Here is a 22,457-nt window from a genome sequence, read left to right on the forward strand (position 1 = left end):
ACCCCAGGGCTAAATTCAGCATAGAGCAGGAACTCCAGAAACATTGGGGGGACTGAGTCCAACCTCTAGTGCCTATAGAAGCAGCAGTTCTCAGACTGGCAAGACTCCCTCAGACTGAGGAAAACACAGATACCCTCAGCCCAGTCAGACTAATGATTTTGCCCAACTCTCAGGAGCACTTTATTAAGCCATTTGGCTAAAACCAACAGCTTCCCCAAAACACATCTTACTAAACTGGATCACTGCACAAATCTGGTTTCCCCTCTTGATACTGGCGGACCGCTCACATCTGTGTCACTGGTTTTGGTCCCAGTTGAGAGTGAACAAACAAGCAGTCATCAAGGTATTCAACATTAAAACAACGTGGACGAGGGGCGGTAGGGCTGTGGCTTTTAACGATATCACAGCTGTGAGTTGGGCTGTTGGCACCCACAAGAAATGGAGGGTGAGCCGATGTTTTCAGTTCAAACAAGTTGGAAGCAGAAGTTTTCAAGTTGTCCTTTGCAATTTATGTTTAGCTTTTCCCATGGAGTCAATCTCAAACATTTCCCCGCCTAGAGACTCATAAATGAATACACGAGGTTTGTATCTTCAAAGTGACCGTGTACCACTCACCAAATGGAAACTTTTCCTTTGCATTCTGGGTTCTGAGGAACATTGCTTTTCTGGAATACAGCAGATCCACCTATTCTGTGTGTTCAATCCCCTGTGATTATATAGAACCGTGGTTTTCTCTCTCAAAGAGCTGCATTCCCTTGGAGAGCTGGCACACACGTATGTAAAGTCATTATCTCTACCCAGAAAGGGCAAAACCAAGGTCCCAGGACTAAGGAAGATCCCTAGTACTGAGCCAGCCTGTTGTCCTGTCTTAACTCATCTCTGTTACCCAGTTGAGAGATAACCCCTAGCAAACTTGGCCGGGACATTTAAAAATGGTGATTAGGATCCCAGGAAGAAAGAGACACTCCACCTGAAGGGGTCGACTAAATAGAGTTAAGTGAAGGGCTTATTTAAAGGATGCAAGCAGGGTTAAGGGAGACAACAGTGCAGGGTGAAGCAACCAGCACAAAGCTGTTACCACCCCTAGTCCCAAAGGGGAAAGGAGGAGTGGTAATACTGGAACCCTGTAAGACCTGGAGCCATGGAATAACAGTTGCCCAGTGGGAGCTAAGATTATAGAGAAATGTGGCCATTGCCAGAAATATAGCCAAGGAGGGAGGGCATAGGAGAAATAAACAGTCTGTGCTCGTCCTTCTCGTGCTCTGCCATCTCCTGCTTGTGCCTCCCAGTGACCAAATATAATTGGAAGACAGAGGGAAAGGGAGCCTAGACAGTACCATCCATGAAGGTCAGCCTCCCAAGGCACAGATCTAGGGAAGGTAGAGTGTAGATCTTCAGGGCAAACAGGAATAGCCATCTCATTTGGTAACAAAATGTTGATGACTCTAGTAAGCTGTCTCAGTTTCCCCAGTGCAAATAAAACTCCTCACCTGAGTCTGGAGAGGCACAGCTTATAACAGGTTTATTGCAAAGATATGTTTATTGACCACTCCTCTGGACTCTGCATTCCGTAAGTCCAGCAGTCTAGACTCATACTCTTGCATTAACGTATCATCTATCTCCTACAACTATAACAGCAATGAAAATGAAACAGAATTCTGTGGAGCGTTCTCACAATAAGCATTTGACAAAAGGTTGTTTCCTCTAATAATTTGAAAAGTTGATTTTTGAACACATGGCATGTTTCCCTCAAATCATTAAATATATACACATATATATTATACATATATGTATATATTTTTTAAAGCCAAATAAAATATATGTATATACATGTATATATATATGTGTATGTATGTGTGTGTGTGTGTCTATATATATATTACATAAAGGTCATCTCTTTGTTCCATACCCGACACACAGCCTGCTTTTGATAGATTGAAAAAGATATATTTCCTAAGAGGTAGATTCTATGCACCAAGGAAGCACAGAATTATTGAATTCAGACACCAACTGTATGTGAATGATTACTGATCCCCCAGCAAAACAACTGCCTCAGTAATGAGTATGAAGAAGAGAAGATACAGTTCCTTGACTGAAGCAATAGCATGACGTGAGATAATGACAAAATAAGGTCATTATTTTGTCAAGTGTGGTTCTTCCTTGACTTGTTTATTTTTGACCAAGCAGCATTCAGGAGAGGTGGTGCTATGGAAACTCCTTCTGCTCTTGACCAAAATCCAGCCTCATTTCCCATGCAGAGCTTCCAATACAGAAAGCCGTGCCAGGCTGCCCAGGTTCCAGTCTGTTCTGAGGAATTCCCAAGGCCTGGCGTGATTCCCTGTTGGTAGCAGTCCAGCTGCCTGGCAGCTAAGCCCCATCTTAGTACATCTTAGTACATCTTTGTACTGAAGGAAGGTGAAGTTGCAGCACCCTGTGTAACCCATCTCTTCACGTTTGATCCCTTTGGTTTCAGCTTGGATCCTATTAAAACATCGATCTTTTGGGGAGGGGTAACACTGAGCTGTCATCAGCCACCTACACCTGAGTATAATGAACAGCAATGGCAGCAGAGGCGATGGGGCAAAGGGAGTGGGCAAGGAGCCAGAGTTTGACAGCATCCTTGACTTCTCTCACTGTGGAGCTTGTCGGAGTAGCCGAGAGTCCTGTGGCTGACTTGATCCCTTCTTTCTCTTTGAACAGGGCCACCCTGGACAGCCAGGACCCAGAGGCCCACCTGGCCTGGATGGCTGTAATGGAACTCAAGGAGCTGTTGGATTTCCAGGCCCTGATGGCTATCCCGGGCTTCTCGGACCACCCGTATGCTGCCAGATCTTTGCATTATTTCAAATGTCTTTGCTTGCCTCCAAGTGTGCCCTATTTTCTGCTTCTCTGGAGAGCTCGTTAAGTAGCTGAGGGGCAACCACTGCAGGGAAGTGTATACATGCTACACTACTTTTAGGGTTTGGTTTTTTTAATGATGCTTTTAGAGTTGGCAGGATTATGAAAAGACTGTAGTAAATTTTAGAGCAAAGTACACACTTGGGCTATTTGACGTTTTCCCACATTAGACGATATGGGGAGATGCAGTACTTGGAAGGCTTACGTGGGATCATGGGAGCACTAACAGTGACCCAAAGGGCTTGGCAAGCTTGGTCTCTACCAGCGATTCTTAACCAGCGGTGATTTTGCCCTGGCCCCACCCCCGGGGACATTTGACAGTTTTTATTGACACTTTTGGTCTTCATAACTGGGGGTGTGCTACTGGCACAGGATAGCCCCCCCATCACAACATCAAGGAATCATCTGTCCCAAAGTATCAGTAGTGAGAAATGGTTGAGAAATCCTGCTCTACACTGACGTAGTTTTCCCTCTTCCCGCCCGCTCCCCACATCACAACCCTCAGTTCTGGGATTGTTAAGACATTTATTGGATCTTGGTGTCATCACTTTTATTTCATTCCATTCATCCAGATAGAGCTCAAATATTGGGATCTAAAAGATCTCTAAAAGATACCATGCCCTTGCAAGGCTACTTTTATGAGTGGCTGGAAAGAGAAAAATAACACATTTCAAGCCCATTCTCAACCTCATTTGAAATAATCTAAGAGAATAAGGGTGCTGATGTGATACATTTAGCTAGAAATTACACGATCTGTTAGACTCCATAGCTACGTGAATTAATTGGCGTTTCACTGGAAGAGAATTGCCTTCAGTGACCAAGTTGTGGGTGTGAGTGCATACGTGAGAAGGTGAGACGGACAAAGCACAAGCACCAGATTGGCATAAGGACCTTCACAACTAAGGACCAAACCAATATACAGCAGGGAGTGGGGGAGAAAGATGTATTACCAACATAGTACGAGCTGGTTGAGTCACAGAGGCCTCCAAACACTGCCATGGCAACAGGGGAGGAAAACAAATCACATCTGTGTTAAGACAATGGAAATCCAGCAAAGTAAGGAATTACTGCCCCCAAGAGGGAGAAAAGAAATTTTGAGGTAATAAACAGCCCCTGACAGCCAAAGGACCAGGGTAAAACCTAATCCTGTCCCTAAACCTCCCCTTAAGCCTAAATAGGAACCTGGGTGTGTATTTTACTAAGCTGAACCTTACTAACCCTGCCGAATACTGAATGGATATCCTTTGAATCTTCTTTGATGAAAGTAGTGGCCATGAGAATAAGGGGAAATTGGAAGTGTTAGGAAAGAAGCTGGTTTGCGCTTCTGGAACCACATTGTACTTTTATTATACCTATGGACCTTGAACTCAGGAATCCATCATTCAATCAACGCTTCAGTCCCCAAAGCTTAGCCCTACCCCCAACACTAATCCCAACTTCCCCTTAGGTATAGGGATATTGATTTTCCCCAGGAGGCCAACATCTAGCAGACATTAGGTGGCATCTGCCACTGAGACATTAAAAAGTCTGGCTGACTGGATGGGTTGGGCATACTTTGAACTGTTTTCCATGTTAACAGTGAGGCACACCAGCCTCTTAGACAGGTGTAGAAACTGAAGTTATATGGTAGAAGCACAGGATGGAGATGGTTTTGTAGCTATATCTTAGACCAGGCGTCTGCAAACTGGCCCATGGGACCCTTGTCCCATGGCTTGTTTTTCCATTTTTAAAAGATTGTGAAGAAAAACAGAAGAATATGAAACAGAGCACAGATATGGCCCACACAGCCTATATTACTTACTATCTCGCTCTTTACAGAAAAAGTCCACTAACCTCTGTCCTAGACCTAGTCCCTGTCAGTGACTTGTACCTGTGAGATATGGAGCAGGTGAGCTATAGGCTTATAAACGGCATGTGTATTATATGTGGATGTTCAGATTGGTACTCTGAATGGATTCAAAGTCTACTTTCTAATCCCTTTACAGACTTCTGACTTGCTGGGGGAGCAGGCATGCAGCTCTGAGACACAGCACAGTTCAGGGGATGTACTTTGCCCCTTTAGCATGGCCAGCTGTGCCATAGAATAAGCCACATGGTTTCAGGCTCTTGCTTTTCCATCCTCTGTCTGATCAGATCACACTGTTAACAATACTGTGTGTATGTGTGTGTGTGTGTGTGTGTGCGTGCGTGCGTGCGTGCATTTCTTCACAAAATTTTCTTATTTTGCTCAGGGGCTTCCTGGTCAGAAAGGCTCTAAAGGTGAACCTATCCTTGCCCAAGGTAGTTTCAAAGGAATGAAGGTAAGAGCCTCTAAGGCAGACAGCTGAGTAGGCTATAAGCGGAGTTCCCCGGAGTGGAGCCCCACATCCAATGAAAACATTTCCAGAACTAGCATCTGTGTCTCTATTTAAGGAGCAGACCAAGCTGGATTTTAAAAGAATCCAGAGCTTTTTGTGGTGGAAACATTGACAGAAATGTTTGCAACCATACTGTCAAAAAGATTTGCTTTGTAAGATCTAGGCCAAAAATAGGGGACAGATCAGCAAACAAACTGTTTGCATGGGTGTCATTTTCCTTGACAAGCCGAGACACTTCCTGGAGGCAGATACCTTTTGTCTACTACAGAATCTTTGATGTCTGCATACCTTGGTTTGAAGCCATGTATGTCTCTGCCCATCTTAACATGGCCACCAGCCCAGGATCATGGCTCCGCCCTTTTCTGTACCTGCATACCAGCCATCACCCTCGCTGGGCCCCTGGCTATCTACAAAAGTTGCCCGTCAACCCTGCAGCTGGCTGGAAACTTTCATCTCTTCCTGGAATTGACAAGAACCTTTTGTATTCTTGTGGCTGTATTTTTGATGTATGCTGCTTGGTATCCTGTGGGCCTTCAGTAAACTCTGGTGCCAAATGACTGACCCTAATCCCTTGCAGAGTGGGAAGGGAGCCCATCATTTCCCTGGGAGCAGACAGGAATCTATGTGTGCAACATCTGAGGGGAAGATGCTCCCAAGCTCACTCAGCTGAAGATGGCACCTTTCTGTCTTCCACCCATGCACAGAGCCAGAAATATTGGAAACCACTTTGGAAGGCAGTGATGGGTGTGGGTAGCTGAGAGCTGTTGCTCATTTTACAGATAGAAAAACTGAGGTAGCCTGAGGCTATGTGACTCGCTCACAGGCACAAGCCAGCTTCCCCAAGAGCTAAAACCCAGGCAGTGCTCTTCCCAGGTTGCAGAGAGCTGATTTTTCACTGTAAGCCAAGCGGGGTAAGACTAGCAGGTGTCAGAATGTGACCATTGTTGTAGCAAACATTGATTAAATGGTTTTGCCAAAAACCAGAGAGACCCTGGACCCAGCGGAACACAGCAATTTCCACAAGATGGTTATATTACAGATTCGTACGGTGACTTAAGATGCTGCAAAGTAATTAAAACGTAATCAGAGACTACATGCTCTATTGATTCTCCCTTGAAATGTCTGATTTGCGTTGTATACATATGGGCACAGATTCTCTGGGGATGAAGGTACACTGGAAGGTAGCTTTGCTTTCCTCCAGAAAGAGCAGGAAAATCACCAGCCCGCAGAAGCAGTTTCTAATTGATAAGTTCCTAGCAAAGGTGAAAATTAATTAATCCAAGTAAAATATGAATTCCTGTTCAACCAAGGCTATAATATTTTTCTTCTAGAGTCTAGATTTTTCTTAGGAAAAAAAAAAATAGATGGCTGAATCTCTCCAATTCATGCATTATTTAAAACACAAGACCTTGACAGAGGAGGCCCAAGCTTCAGTGATGCGTTTTTATGCCTATTGCATCTTAGGTCAGTTATCTGTGAAATACCACAAGCTTAATGTATTCATCTCTTCAATGTCCTGCCTTTGTCTGTTTCTCAGGGGGAGCCTGGGCTGCCCGGACTGGATGGAATCACTGTAAGTCGTTACCTATGTGTTGAGCTCCCAATGACCCCTTTTCATTCCTCTCTCCGGTGTTCGAAGGTCTTTGTAGAGCTTCTCAAGGACAATCCAGAGAGGTAAAGTAGAATAGATCACTCTATCGACATTTGCCAAATAAGAAAGTACTGAGAGGATGGACTGTCTACCTCCAGTGACATGGCAGGCTGGCTTTCAGACCTCTCGGCCAGGGACCTGCATCCTCCCTGGGATGTATTAGGAAAGAATTTTGCCTGTCATTTGGCAAGCATTTATTAAGTGTTTTCTGTGTGTTCAGAGTACTGTGGGTAAAATAAAAGAAGCAAAACACTCTTCTTTAAAAGGTATTCCACGTAGAAATTTTTTTTAGGGACTCAATAAGAGTGAGTCCATGAAAGGCCATGAGTTGTACTAATAAGAGCTTTGTTTTTCCTTGACTTTCCACATTGTCATCATTTTCCTTTGAAGTGGCTTCATAAAGGCCCCTTCTCTCCTCCTCTTTTCCTGTATCACGGTTCCTTCCTTTCTTCTTCCATTCCAGAACAGATACTGAGCAGAACAGATACTGAGCAAAGGGCTAGGAATGATCCCTGAGACAATTCAGACACGGTCTCTGCACACACACACAGCCACCTCCCACCCCAGGATGTGAAAAACTAGTAGGAATGTGGCGTAAGGATTCCACTGACGTCATCAAGAAAGAGATGCTGTCCACCTAAGGCTACATCATGAGACTTTCTCTCCCTCCTAAGTCTCAACTTCACTTAGCCTCTCCATCCCTTACCTAAGCACATATCACCTTATTCCTGCTCCCCAGCTTTAACAGGGCCACGCATTTTCCCACACCATCTTGCTCTTCAGATTTCGTTCTCTTGCTTTCAATATTGTCATCATTCATTTCAAAATATTTTCTAGTTTCCCTTCGGATTTTTTCTTTGACCCATGGAGACTTGTGGCGTTTAATTTCCCCAAATTTGTGACTTTCCAGATATCTTTATATTATTGATTTCTAGTTTGATTTTATTGCAGTTAGAGAGCATATTCTGGATGATTTCAATGCTTTTATATTTGTTCAGTTTTATTTTATGGCCCAACCTATGGAACTATCTTGGTGAATGTTCCATATGTACTTGAAGAGACTATGTATTCAGCTGGTTGGGGCGAGTATAGATGTTAAAATCTCCATCTAGAATCATGAATTTATCTATTTCATCCCTCCCTCAGTAATTAATAGAACAACTAAACAAAATATAAACAGACCTAATGGATCTTCTTTGTCCTCACTGGTTTTTTTAATCTATTTCTCCTTACAGTTCCATCAGTCTTTGCTTCATGTATTTTGAAGCTCTGCTAATAGGTGCATACACATCTAAGATAGATATAGATATATACATTTTCTATTTCTTCCTGACTCAGTCTTGGCAGGTTGTGCATTTCTTCCAGGTTGTCCATTTTATTGGCGTATAGTTGCTTGTAGTAATCCCTCGTGATCCTTTGTATTTCTGCAGTGTCAGTTTTTACTTCTCCTTTTTCATTTCTAATTTGGTTGATTTGAGTCCTCTCCCTCTTTTTCTTGATGAGTCTGGCTAATGGTTTATCAACTTTGTTTATCTTCTCAAAGAGCCAGCTTTTAGTTTTATTGATCTTTGCTATGGTTTTCTTTGTTTCTATTTCAGCTCTGATCTTTATGATTTCTTTCCTTCTGCTAACTTTGGGTTTTGTTTGTTCTTCTTTCTCTGGTTCCTTTAGGTGTAAGGTTAGATTGTTTATTTGAGATTTTTCTTGTTTCTTGAGGTAGGATTGTATTGCTATAAACTTCCCTCTTAGAACTGCTTTTGCTGCATCCCATAGGTTTTGGGCCATCGTGTTTTCTCAGTTTTTAACTATCATGAATAAAGTTGCTATGAACATTCTTGTGCAATTCTTGTGGATATATTTTTTTTGAGAAACTGCCATACTTTTTTGACCTTGATAAAAACATGCCTCTCTAGGGCCCACAAGGAGCACCCGGATCTCCAGGAGCTGTGGGACCCATAGGACCACCAGGATTGCAAGTAAGAACCAGCTAAATCTACCACGTGTTCACAGCATTCACATGAATGCTTTCCCTACCAGGCCGTGAAGTAAATGTAAGCCGATGTAAATGTAGGCCCTCCTAGCAGAGAAAGGCAACTTCCATTCTAGGAGGTTAAAGTGAAGCATGCTCTTGTCAGGAGCTATTTGTTATCTTCTTTTATCAGAGTCTCTCTGACCATCCACTCTGTGCCTCCAAAGCCTCCTAGTCTAGCTCAACCTAAAGTATAGCCCAAGGATGGCTAATACCCGGTACATTTATTGTGACCTTCCACTCCCCTTACCCACGACAGACATTGCTAATTAATCACACCATTATCACCCACCCTGAACACAGAGGCAGCTTCAAAATCTTTCTCAGTACTTCACCTTGGAGAGCTCTTCCCACCTACCTATTTCCCATCACTGGCTATAGGAAGAGCATAGCCAGTCATCTGTGTGGTTCTGGGAAATCCACATCCCCAGATTGTTCTCTCTCCAATGTGTGAAATCCCACCACCACTGATTACTTTGGTCTACTTTCACCAAAAGTCATCATTTAAAAAGTGCTGGCCTAATGGGGAGAATGACACATGAAGTCTTCACTACCTTAGCATGAATGTGGTTATCAGGTCAACTGGGGAAATTTCAAAGGAGATTTTAAGAAAAGGAACCCAGGGAGAAGGAGCTAGAATCTGCTACACCAAAGCCAGACCACACCAAGGGGGTGGGGGACTTATCTTCAGTGACTCTCAACGTGCCTAGATTCTTCGGGGCTGAAACTAAAAAGCGCTCTTTCCTTTCATTTTAAATCTAGGGTCCTCCAGGCCCCCCTGGTTTCCCTGGTCCTGATGTAAGTATACTTTGTCTTGGGGCATTTGACCTCCTACCGCTAAGTACTCTAGTTCCCCCAGAGATATTCTGGTCTGGTTAAACATACTTTCTGGTAAAAAAGACTGCATTCCAATTTAAGTTCCTGGAGGTTGTTTAGTAATTGATTTTGTTTTTCCTCCCTACACCCCTGTGCCTCAGGGGAATATGGGGTTAGGTTTCCAAGGAGAGAAAGGAGTCAAGGTAAATAAATTTTGGAACATACGCTCTGCAGTCCATATGCTCCTAGAAATGTGTCTAGCTGCACACATATGCCTGCTTGTGATAGGGCTGCATGTGCACGCATAGGCTACTGTAGTCTTTTTCCTTCAAAATATTGTAGTCTTCCTGCTTCCTACCTGTGAAATGTACATGTCTTACAAACATACGCTCTTGAGATATATTTTCTCTTCCTTCCACCTGGGTATTTCCCTGCTGATTTGTATTATATTGTGTCGCCTTCTCTTTCCTTTTCTCTGCTTCTCTTCTCTCCATCCTTCCTCCTCCTCCTCCTCCTCTATCTCCTCTGTCTCTCCTTCTTAACCCCCTCTCATCATTCCCTTTTATTTCCCTTCCCTCATTCTCATATTTCCCTCTATACAAACTGTATAGTGATTTAGGAGCCTCAAGGGAGACTGGGAGCTTGCCCTCCCCATCCTTGGCGGCTGCCTCTTGTAGATTGCACTGTCTTCAAGGAGCAAATCCAGTCTTCAGTGTTCCAACACGGACTTCACTGCCTCTGCTTGTGCTCTTGGCAATGATTGGACCAATTAGAGTCTGATCACTATTGCCAAGAGGTAGCCATTTACCTTGCTCAAATCCTTTTTTGCTTTCTTCTAAACACCCTTTCATGCATGACCATGGCAACCGTGAACCTGCCATTTACTTTCATCCATCTTGTTTCCTCCCTCTGCAGTGCTGGTACAAAATGCATCTGGTCAGGCTTATAATTCTTTTCACCCCTTGAGACTGGTAGCTTTGTTTCCTCATTGATGCAAGGGTGAGGGTGAAGAGGCTAAAGTCATGGACAGTTGATTTGTGAATTACATCCTGAGGACAAACCTACCCTCCAGAGAAATATCTGTGTGGTGTCTGCTTTGCTTAATGTTTCCTTTGATCTTACAGGGGGATGTTGGCCTGCCTGGCCCTGCAGGACCCCCACCATCTACTGGGGAACTGGAATTCATGGGATTCCCCAAAGGGAAGAAAGGATCCAAGGTAGTGAACATTTGAGAACAAGAAGTTAATAAGCCTTTTCCTATTAATACCAGAGTTCAACTCTAATATCTAATAACCAGAGTATACTGGAAGGATAGAGGGTTCTGGGTAATATGGATATGAGCTTAACTGGGTTTCTGAATATTCGTTCAAGTGCTATTTTCTGTGTTTGTTTTGCAGATTCAGTTATCAAAATGCTGAATAACTTAAAACAAACATTGAATAGTTGGGTTTTTTTCCTCCTAACTACCAACCCTGTCAATACTTATGTTGTCCCCAAAGCACTGTGACAGAGCAATAGGGTATAATGGTTGCTTTCAAGTTATCTGTTTAAAGAAACTATTTGCCCTCAGAAGATGACCCTGCAAATAGTGTATACTGTCACCAAGTGGCAGTAGATGCCCTAATTTGCCTGATCTGGACTACCAAGGCTGAAGCTGTAGACCTGTTTAACCGAGATATTTTATAATCTATTTTGATATGAGTGTACACATGGTTGTATTTGAATGACTGTTTGCTGTTAAGGTGTGCAGATATCTTTCAATAACCTGACTTCCCTTCCTTCCTGGGGATTCCTTAAGTTTTGTGATCCTGCACCTGTGGTCAAGGGACCCAGGCAGGGGAAGGTGTTTAGTCCCATTTCTTTAATTCTGTCTTTGTGGAAGCAACAGCTCCAGGCCTTCTCCAGGCTTACAGGAAGTAATTATTGAGTTGGGAACAGTTTGGGAGCATATGAAAAATTGCCTGCCTCCCTAATCATTCCCAAACCTTAGGGAGCCCTTTCATGGCACTTATAGATAAATTAGCATATCAAGGAAAGAGATTAGAGTATTATGTTTCCCTTTGCAAACTGTAATTGTTACTCTTTTCCCAAAACCATTGGTGTCTTTGCAGCCAGTAATTTGCTGGAGGAAATTGCACTGAACAGCTTCTTCCGCTAGAGAGAAAGCAGATGATCATCTTTTCTATCTCCCAATTAGCCTGAGCATTTGAGACTCTGTTTTGGATAGTTTTCTTTGCCTGTCATGGACTTTGGTCCTTTCCACACTACTAAGGGCTCCGTAAACTAAGACATCCTGGTGTAGTTACTAGCTGTGGAGACTAGGCAATCTGCACCAGCCTCTGGTGTCCCAATTGGGATACCCTATGGTCTCCCACTGCCCAGCCCAAGTAACTCAAGGGAGCTATCTCCTTTATGTTCACTGCTTCCTGCTGCTACTCACTAAGCTTTGGTTGATTTTCCAGGGTGAACCAGGGCTTCAGGGCTTCCCAGGAATAAGTGGTCCTCCAGGTCTCCCGGTAAGTCTCCCTGTTTGGTCAACATGTATTCAAGGATCTGATTGGACAAAAGCTATACCAATAGAAAGCTAACAGGAGGACCTCCTTCCTATGGTTATTGTAGAGAATTTCACCATCTTCATTGTTAGAAGGCATTTAAGGAAATGTCTTGTTTCTCAAACCCATGGGGACATTAGGTTCTTTATGAGACTATATAGCTTAGAGGTTATAATCTCAAGCTCTAGAGTTAAAACAGACCTAGGCTTGACTTCTGATTTCAGCAGTTTCTAGCTATGTAACCTTGGACAGGTTTCTTAACTTTTCTGAGCCTCGGTTTCCTAACCTACCAAAAAAGGGATAATAATGGGGTGCTTATGAGAATTAAATGAGATAATATGCATGAAAAGGGCTTAATAAATGCCTGGCACGTATCAATTGTTGAGTAAATGGTAGTTAGTGTTAGTGATCCTATTTTCACTTTCCTATGTGCCCTTGTATCTTAGATTCTTTCACCCAACAAATACTTTTTGAGGGCCCCTATTTGCCAGGCCTTCTGCTGGACTCTAAGGCTGCAACAGCAGCTAACAGTCAGATAAGTAAAAGTCCCTGTCCTTGAGGAAAGTACATTCCAATTTGGGGGGATGAGGGAGGGGAGAGAATCAACAAGTAAACAAATGAAGGAGAACAAGTTCATATATTGGTAAGTGATACATAGAAGATAAAAAAAGGGTAAAAGTGTTGGAGTGTGGATGGGTAATGGGATGGGCACCTTTGGACAGAGTGGTCAAGAAGGGCCTCTCTGAGGGATCGCTTATTATGAGGGAGCGAGTCATGTGAAAGGTCGGGAAGAGTGTTTCTGGCCAAGGGAACCGTAAGTGTCAACACCCTGAGGTTGGAACAAGCTCAGTGCTTTAGAGGAACAGCAAGAAGGTGAGCGGGTGGAGAAGAGTGAGCGAGGCCAAGAACCAGGCAGAGAGGCAGGAGCCATATCATGGAGACCTTTGTAGGTCAGATGTGGCTTTTACGTTAAATGTAATGGGAAGCCATTGGAAGGCCCTGACTTGTATTTTTAAGATCTCTCTGGTGGTAGTGGGAGTTGGGGGGCTGGGTTATGGAGGATGGGGGGAGGGGAAGACAGCAAACAGAGGCTACTGCAACAATCCTGGTGAGGAATGGTGGTGGCTTGGACTAGGATGATGGCAGTGGAAATGGAGAGAAGTACATGGATTCAAAATGTAAAAAGTTTAAAATTTTTGTTACAGAACATTTCAAACACATGCAAAGTAGGGAGAGTGGCATAATGGTCCCCCTGTGTACCCATCACCTAGCGTCAATAATTAGCAACTCACGGCCAATCTGAAGCCAACAACAGATGTAGCATTTCATTACAAATACCTCAGTGTTTCTAAGAGATAAGGACTTTTTAAAAACATAATGATGATTTCATCACCACTAATGAATTATCAGAAATGACAATATCTGTTAAGTCAGAATTCAGGTTTATGATTGTGTCATAAATATATTTTTTTATAATTACCTGGTTTTGAATCAGAATCCAAATGACGCTCACAGATTACATTTGGTTGACATATCTCTTAAACTACAAGATATGTTTTGAAGGAGCTGATGAGAGTTCCATGGATTGGGTGTAGGGGTCAGGAGGGAAATGGATGAATCAAAGATGACTAGGCCTGCCCCCCGGCTTGCTGGCAAAGTGGGGAGAGATGACTCCGGTGCTTCCCTGCAGTTCTTTGAAACACTTTGGGTCTCTCCAGGTGGCCGGAAAACACAGCCAGTAGAGCCACTGGCACAGATTACTTCCACAGTGATCCCTACTACTCCATAGAGACACAGGGGCAACAGAGAACCATCTATTCAATGGCCTTGATTTTAATCGGCTCAGTATCTAATGAATCATAAAGGGAAAGAATACTCATGTTGGAGACAGGACACCTGGACTTCAGCCTCAGCCCCAGCTCTGGGCCTTCAAGTATCTGAACCTCTCTGTATATATGTCATGTGGCAATGGTCATATCTACTGTTTTGAGGCCCAACTCACCATGTTCATCAGGTTTCTTTACAAAGTATAAATCTGTGCTGTCCAATATGATAACCACTAGCCACATAACAGCTACCAATCCTTTGAAATGTGGCTAGTCTGAGATGAGATGTGCTGTAAGTGTAAAATACACACCAGATTTCCAAACCTAGGTGTGAGGAAAATAATCTAAATTATCTCATTAACAATTTTTATGTCAGTGTTGAAATGACAATATTTATGATGTGTTTGGTTAAATAAAATGTTGTTAGATTAACCTCACCTATTTGTTTTACTTTTTTAATGAAGCTACTAGAAAATTTAAAATAACATAGTAGCTCACGTTATCTTTCGATTGGACAGCACAGACATAGAGTACTTTGCAAGTGGGCTGGGGAATAAAGTCTGCACCTTTCTTTGTGAGCATTTCACATAAATTCTAGTCACCTCTTATCATCCCTATGATGTAAGCAAGGTGGGCTGGGTTTATATCCCTGACTGATGAGGAAACCATGGCCTGAACGGGTAAAGAGGCTTGTCCAGAGTCACTCAGCAAGTTATTAGCAGAGCTGAGACTGAAATTCAGTTTTCTTGAATACTAGCCAACTCCAGGCTTTTTCCTCATACCATACTGCCCCCTACTGTTCAGTTCATTCTTGTCATGGTGGTTGTGGATTGCGTGATCTCTGGTGCTTTGCAGTTCACTGGCTCACGCTCCCTCCCTCCTTACCATTCCCTTCCCTGTTCTACGTCAGAGGATTTCCCCTTCTGCAATTTCACCCGTTCCCTTTTGCCCTGTGAAAGAAAGACACACTGACTGACAGCAATGCACAGTGATAAACTGCAATACCGTTTCACGCTCAGCATTTCCAGAGTTTCACAGTGTGCCCTGACAAATAGAAACCCCAGTTGATTGTAAAGATATCCAAGGTGGAAAAAAAAGCTTCCTTTATATGGTACAGCATATTTTCAGAGAGTGGGAATCAAGAAACCAGAGTTCTCAGGCCACTTTGGTGGGGATTCCACATGCAACCCTGGCCAAATCCTATAACTCCTTTGCTGCCAATATCTCTATCTGCTTAATGGGAACATTTATAGGTAACTTCTGTGACTTCTGCCAGAATAGTTGTAAGAAGAAAGGTGGTGACGTGTTTGAGATGCTCTGGGCTTTTCAGAGGAAACACACTTCTCAAATCCAAAGCCCTCACGTCGGCTTTCAATTATCCACACTCACTGAGAAACAAGGCAGCGCTGAGGGTGGAAATCTCTGGGGAATCTGAAATGTTCCCTTCAACCATTTGTTTTCTTTCCATCCTAGCCCAGATCTTTGCAGGAGCTGCTGACAAGTGGCCAACCTGAGTGATTTAGACCTCACTTTCTTTCCCTTGCCCCTTCTGCAGTGACCCAGCATCCTTGCTTTTCTGGCTCAGCCCCAGCTTCACACATTTCATGACATTGTCCCAGCAGCGCACTCACGTGTAGGCCACAGATGCTCCCGTGGAGACTGTCAGAGAGAGGCATATACCTCTGTGCCCTCCAAGGCACCAGCAAACGCAGGGTAAGGCAACATGGCAGATGATGGGAGAGAGAAGGGAAGAAAGTGGTGAATCCTGAGGTACCTATTGAGTGGATCTGAGGCAACTACTGGACAGGTGGGAGTTCTCTTTCTGCTGAGCACCAGTCTTTCCAGGCACTTCAGGTAGGTCCTTCAGAGGAGGAGCCCCATCTTGACAGGAGCTCAGGCGGAGAGGGTGACCATCGTGCTGGCAGCCTGCCTCTCGGGCCAGCAGGCCTCTGAGGACTCAGGGCCAGAGTGTCTTTCACTCCACAGCGAGCCCTGACGCCCCCTGGTTCCAGCCTACTGTCCGCAGCTTGCCTTTCTCTCACAACCCCCTCTTCACCCTGCTGTCTGCCCCGACTCCCAGCCACGTGACTGAAGTTGAGTTTTTGCAGAGCCACTAATATCCATGAACCCAAAATACCAGGAGACCAGGGCCCTAGAGAGCAGGCCTGTAAACAGCTAAGCTAGTGCTCTAATGAGGTGTTCCTGACCGTGGGTGAGAAGGGGTAAGGGAGCAGTGGGTGCTGATCAGCTCATGATGGCGACTGACTGGGCCGGGGCCGGGGCCCAAGACATCTTGCTAGAACAGTTTGTTCAGCAGGGCCTCGTACAGGGCCTCCCTGTGCTGGGAGAGAAGCTGAGCCTACAGCCCAATACCTTGCCAAGTCATTTATGTTTTATTGGCTCTAACCCCGACACACAAATTGCTTTTTAACATTTTTTTTCCTTTTTAAACTTTGTATATGTCTTTTTGCTCACCTTGTAGCTCAATCTCTCACACCCTCTCTCTGAGAAAGCAAGAGTCCAGAGGCTCTTTCTGCTTTCCGGAGAAGAAGGGCAAGGGCCCCTTGTCTTTACAGCTGTGGTAAAGATAGGTGGAGGCTGTGAGATGGTACCTGGACATTCTTTTCCTCACACTTTTGAACAGTCTTTTCCCTTGGTCGCTGTTCCATTTAATTCAACAAGTATGTATTGGACCACCTTGTATGTGTCAGGCTACAGTAACATGCCTTGGAGGAGACAGAAGTGAATGTGATACAGACCTTCTCTCACAGACTTTCATCCGGAACCCGGCTTAGTGCTCGAAGAGTTTGGGGCAGCGTGGGCTGCCGTAGCTTCTGTGCACAGGCCAGGGAAGGCTCCGTGAAGCCTTTGACTTCAGCCGCCAATAGATACATGCCACCAGGGGGCAGCATGCCTTGGTTTCCAATTTGAACTGCAGAACTAAGTTTGCATTCAGTTTGACACACAGGCCTTTCAAATAGAAACCCTATTCAGCATGGCAAGTAGGAGCCAAAGGCTGCTTTGAGTGGGACCCTTCACAGACGTACACTCCCCTCTTCAACAACAACAACAGTAAAAACAACTCACGTTTTAAAAACAAAAGAAAGTAAAAACTTGGGCCTAGAAAACTAAGGGCTATTCGGCCAACTGTACCCACGGGAATGCTCTGAGTATGAAAGAGGAAGAAAAAAAAACTACAAATGGGATTGGAGCAGTGCTTTTACAATTAGCTGAGCCAGGTCACATCAAGAGGACAACAGGAGATGTGCCATAACATTTAGTGTCTTTCACAAGCTTACATTTGAGAGAACTTCACTGCCTCCTTTACTCTCATAATAGGCCTAAATGCTATCTGCCAACATCCGTGCTCCAGGAAGTCCCATTTTAAACAGTAACAACAAAGTGACCTCGATTACATTTGCCATGAAAGACTTTATCCACTCTGGTAATGAATTCTTTCTGTATCTCGGGGGCCCAGAATATGCTTGTCCTGGACCCAGAGGGGAGGAAGCTGTCTCATTCACTCTGCTTTTTGGATTTCTGCTTATTCCTAGAGAATCCCCAAGCCATGTCCGTGGCTGCAAGCCCTCACCTTCTGTGAGCAGGACAAGAGGGGTTGGTGACCATCTTGCAGTCCCTTTGAGAGTGTTCCTAAAGCCCGCACAGTTCTAGATCACTTCTAGATAGAAACACTCCTTCCCACTGAAGCAGATGTTGCAGTCATCATGTCTCCAAAGGGCATAAGCTCTTCTCTCTAGCGTCGATCCCCAAGGATTAACACAATTCTCCATTTGTGGGTCATCTTTGACCCAAGCTCCTAGATGGTGGGAAGCAGCCTGTTCTCTTAGAAAGGGCCCTGGAATGGAAGCTAACACCCTGACTGTCTCATTGACTCTCTAACCCATGCAAGATGCTTGGCCCTTCTGAGTGTTAGTTTCCGCATCTGTAAAATCAATGAGGTTAGATCTGTCATTATTTCTATGCTGTTAGTTCGTGTTTCCATAAATACTTGTAATAGGTTTTTGGGGAGAAGACATTACTTCTAGAACCAAAAAGAAGCCTTTAATGAACGGTTCAAATTATCTTCAAGGCCTGTGTGTTCCTCAGCATGGTTGAGCTTCCCCAGTGGGACAGTGGAGCTGATTGGAAATTACCACCTTGCTTTGGATGGAGCCAGGAGACCTGTGAGGAAATGAATGTTATAATCTGTGGTCTCTTTTTCCTTTAGGGTTTTGGAATTGCTGGAGAAAAAGGAGAAAAGGGAATCCCTGGTTTGCCGGGACCTAGGGTACGAACCTGGAATTTTGCTCGCCTGGATCTGTCAAGTCACCCGGTCCCTTTTGTTTCCCGTTTGCATCTCTGTTATGTAACTTGATGGCCTCCTAAGCTTCTCTTGTTTCTCTTTCTCAACCCTCGGGCAGGTCCCTAAGACCTCTTCCTCTCCCTTCTGCCACATTCCCTTGACTTAGTGGCTCCTTTGAATAAGGAATGAGGTACAGTAAGTCCCCTACATACGAACCTTCAAGTTGTGAACCTTTCAAAGATGCAAACGTATTATAAACCTATTACAGTACAGTACCATATAGCCAACTGTGTTAGTTGGGTACCTAGGCTAACTTTGTTGGACTTACGAACAAACTGGACTTACAAATGCACTCTTGGAATGGAACTCGTTCGCATGTAGGGGACTTGCTGTACTCCCTACACCAGGTGGTTCCTCAGCCCGTTTACTCTCCTTGTCCTCAACTATAATTATCTTCTGGGCTAAAGAATGACATGTCTTACTTTCATTCCATTCTATCCTGAGGGAAGGTGGGGTAGGGGCAGTTTGCAGGAATGGAAGAAAGAGGACCAAGTGCAATTTTTATAGGACAGAAACAAACCTGGGAAGTTCTAGAACATAGTGAGTAATGTTTGGAGTCAACAGTTTCCAATAATAATCTCACTTCAAGTGGAGAAATAACTGTTAGCCTCTCTGATTCCTAGCTTCAGGCACTTAGGTCTTACGTTGTTAGTAATTGGCCAACCTTAGCCTCAAAGAAGCAACACTTCAGAGAATTAATTGTCTTTTTAGCTTGGTCATGAAGTTTGTCAAGAGTCTTTTGAGTATTCTGCAATGTTCATCCATTACCCTGCCATTTCTTTCTCCACTTTCCTCTACTCCCCTGTCTTGAAAACACAAAATCACCAACAAGAAATGCATTGGGGGAGAGAGACAAGAGACCCTCCCACAATCTATTTAAAAATCTCATGACTTGGAACTAATGCAGACTAAGTATAATACCACCCAGCCCTTCTACCCAATTCCACATAGTACTTAAAATGTTTCCATTTATTTAGCTCTTTAAAAATTCCCTGTGTGCCTATTCAGCCTGATGGATTAGTGCTTAGAAAGAAGTCATTAAGGCACGTCTAGGAACATTCTCTTACCTGGTTTTAGGAGCTGCTAAATCCTGATCTCAGTTGGAGAGCTTTGTTATGTAAGTCTAGTTGCTTTGTCTAGCATTGGCTATTAATCTTTCTAAGGTACCTCTATTCTCTTTACAGGGTCCCACGGGTTTAGAAGGAGTCCAAGGCCCTCCAGGGAGTCAGGTATTTTGGTTAATATCATTAAAGCCTCAGTGTATAAAATCCAAATCAGAAGGCCCTCTTGCTTTACTTAACATGACCATCAATGCAAAGGGAAACACTGCTTACAATTCAAATTGTCCACCTCTCTTTGTTTGATAGAATCTCAGCCACTCACTTCTTTCGTTTTTACCCAAGAAGATGAGTGGCCAGTGTTCAGTCCTATGATGCAGTAGTACTCCTTTAACATGTTATCAGGGCCTAGCAAAGCCAGGCTGCTTGTATTCGTCTCTAGCCTTGTGGCCCTTGTACCTCCTAACATGCAAGTTGGCTACCTAAGCGCCATATTGCCTTCTGGAACATTTTACGGCTTCCAGAGTCAGGTATGATCCATATATATCCTGGAATGCCGGCCAAAATCCCTGTGCCATTTGCCCTGGCCTAATCCAAAAACCAGCCCCTCTTGTGCTCTTAGACATTCAATTCAGTTGTAACTATGTTTCTGTCACAGGGCAAGAAGGGGTCTTCAGGTTTCCCCGGGCTTAATGGATTCCCAGGAATTAAGGTAATGTTTTTAGGAAGTGAAAATCCAGGATTGAGGAGATGGAAGGGTGAAGAATTAGTATAAATGCTATTTAGTCCATTTGGGCTGCTATAACAAAATATCACAGACTGGGTGGCTTATAAAAAAGAGCAATTTATTTCTCATAGTTCTGGAGGCTGGAAGTCTGAGATCAGGGGGCCAGTATGGTTAGGTTCTGGTGAAGATCCTCCTCCGGCTTGCAAACTGCCTACTTCTTGCTGTGTCCTCACATGGTGGAAGGGGCGGGCTAGCTCTCTTGGGCCTCTTTTATAAGGGCACTAACAATGGTGGGAGCTCTGCCCTCATGACCTAATCACCTCCCAGAGACCTCACCTCCTAATATCGTCATCACCTTGGGCATTAGGTTTTCAACGTGAATTTTTGGGAGACACAAACATTCAGATCATAGCAAATGCCTATATGATGAAATGGAGTATTTTTTAGTATTTTGACATTTTAGATGTCACCCTTTTCACACGAAATGCGTACAAGCAAATCCATCCCTACAAGGAGAAATATTTTATTATTGACATTGTTTAGAATTGCCGACTTTTGGGTTTTGTTATCGTTTTTAAATTCTCTCGAGCAATGCATCCCCTTATTGCCTGCACCTGGGACAGACAGCTCCTACCTCCCAAGCCTGGATATGCCACTCTGTCTGATTCTGGTACCTGAGTCTCCCTTTTGAGAGAATTAGGACTCTTTTGACTTCCTCTGCCTGACATCACCCACTAACAAGGGCCGTGACAGTAGCAGAGTCCCAAGCCTGCTGAAAGTGGGAAATAAAAGTTAAAACTCGGGCTTCCCTGGTGGCGCAGTGGTTGAGAGTCCGCCTGCCGATGCAGGGGACACGGGTTCGTGCCCTGGTCCGGGAAGATCCCACATGCCGCGGAGCGGCTGGGCCCGTGAGCCATGGCCGCTGAGCCTGCGCGTCCGGAGCCTGTGCTCCGCAACGAAAAAAGTTAAAACTCTGTTCCCTCCTTAGCACCTCTTGGGTGTAGGCATATTTTCTATTCCTGCGATATGTTTCCCAGGCCCAGAAGCAGATTGTCTTGGAGTCAGGTTGCAAGATAAAATTGGGATCCCTTGTCCTTGACAGGTTCTCAGTTGAGTGTCAGGCCTCTGGGCTGCCTTGTGTCACCTTCATCTTAAATTTATTGGACTTTGAAATTAACCTATGGATTGTTTGGCCCTGGAAATCAGGGGTTACAGAAGGAGGAACCTTCCATTGTCCCAGGGAATGGTTTTGAGGGAACATAAATCTTATGTGATGAGGTCACAGAAATATTTGTGTTTAATGTATTTAATCTTTGCAGGGTGAAAAGGGTGACATTGGCCTGCCAGGCCCAGATGTTTTCATCGATACAGATGGTGCTGTGATCTCAGGTGCAACTTTTCATTGATTGGAGTGGGAAAAAAAAAAAGATAGGAAGTTGACTTCTATATCCCCTGTAATTGTTAAGAGGATACTTTGTCAGCCAGTGGATTGCTGCTAAACCCGATCCCCACAAGGGCCACTCATGGATCCTAAACTTGGGAAATGAATCTAACTCCAGTGTCTTAGGCAAAGAAGCCAAGCCCCATACTCCATGTTTGTGTTGGGTCCACCAAGACTAGGATTTGCGTTGGCCTGGGTCTGGATTTGCTAAAAATGGTTCTCCTAGTGATGCTTAGGGAAGGATTCATACCCTCCCAGCTAGGCTAACTTCAGCCTGATACTCTGGGACACGCAGGTTCTCATGTACGTGATCCCATGCATGCTTGAGCTTGACAATTTCACAGGAAGTGGAAAAGTATCTTTGGTTAGGGGAGCAAGTATCTTTTGATTAGGACAGCCCTCAATAGTGTGACACTTTGGAAGTTTGCCTTCACCTCTCCTTGTTCTAGTTACTGTGTGTGCCCAACTCTTCCCTTCGCCTTCTCTAGAGATCTAGATGTCAGTGTCTCCAGCTACTTCTCGCTTGACCAAAGGCTTCTCCTGTAGTGCCTCTTCAATCTGGGTCTCCTAACTTCCTTCTCCTCACATCCTCTCAGGCCTGTGCCCTGTCCGGTAAACTCATTAAAGCTGAGGTGTTAATGGTTGATGGTGGCTTCCTGTGTTCCACGCTCAAGAAACCTGTGTATAACATGAAGAGTAGGCTTCAACACCTTAACCCAAATGGCAGAGATTTGAGGCG

The 22,457-nt window shown here is 44.3% G+C and overlaps 1 protein-coding gene across 2 annotated transcripts in view; it reads left to right on the forward strand.

Moving 5' to 3' along the window:
* Positions 1 to 22,457, forward strand: part of COL4A6 (collagen type IV alpha 6 chain) — a 268,803-nt gene that overhangs the window by 212,010 nt on the left and 34,336 nt on the right. For both annotated transcript variants that reach the window (XM_024748716.1, XM_024748707.1), the window contains exons 6-17: positions 2,701 to 2,817; positions 5,130 to 5,198; positions 6,793 to 6,828; positions 8,820 to 8,882; positions 9,698 to 9,733; positions 9,913 to 9,954; positions 10,876 to 10,968; positions 12,214 to 12,267; positions 18,358 to 18,417; positions 19,677 to 19,721; positions 20,209 to 20,262; positions 21,597 to 21,666. In XM_024748716.1, the coding sequence (XP_024604484.1) occupies positions 2,701 to 2,817; positions 5,130 to 5,198; positions 6,793 to 6,828; positions 8,820 to 8,882; positions 9,698 to 9,733; positions 9,913 to 9,954; positions 10,876 to 10,968; positions 12,214 to 12,267; positions 18,358 to 18,417; positions 19,677 to 19,721; positions 20,209 to 20,262; positions 21,597 to 21,666 (739 nt within the window). The remainder of the gene's footprint in view (positions 1 to 2,700; positions 2,818 to 5,129; positions 5,199 to 6,792; positions 6,829 to 8,819; positions 8,883 to 9,697; positions 9,734 to 9,912; positions 9,955 to 10,875; positions 10,969 to 12,213; positions 12,268 to 18,357; positions 18,418 to 19,676; positions 19,722 to 20,208; positions 20,263 to 21,596; positions 21,667 to 22,457) is intronic.

This window comes from Neophocaena asiaeorientalis, unplaced genomic scaffold (genome assembly GCF_003031525.2).
Source record: "Neophocaena asiaeorientalis asiaeorientalis breed wild unplaced genomic scaffold, Neophocaena_asiaeorientalis_V1.1 scaffold41, whole genome shotgun sequence".
NCBI lineage: Eukaryota > Metazoa > Chordata > Mammalia > Artiodactyla > Phocoenidae > Neophocaena > Neophocaena asiaeorientalis.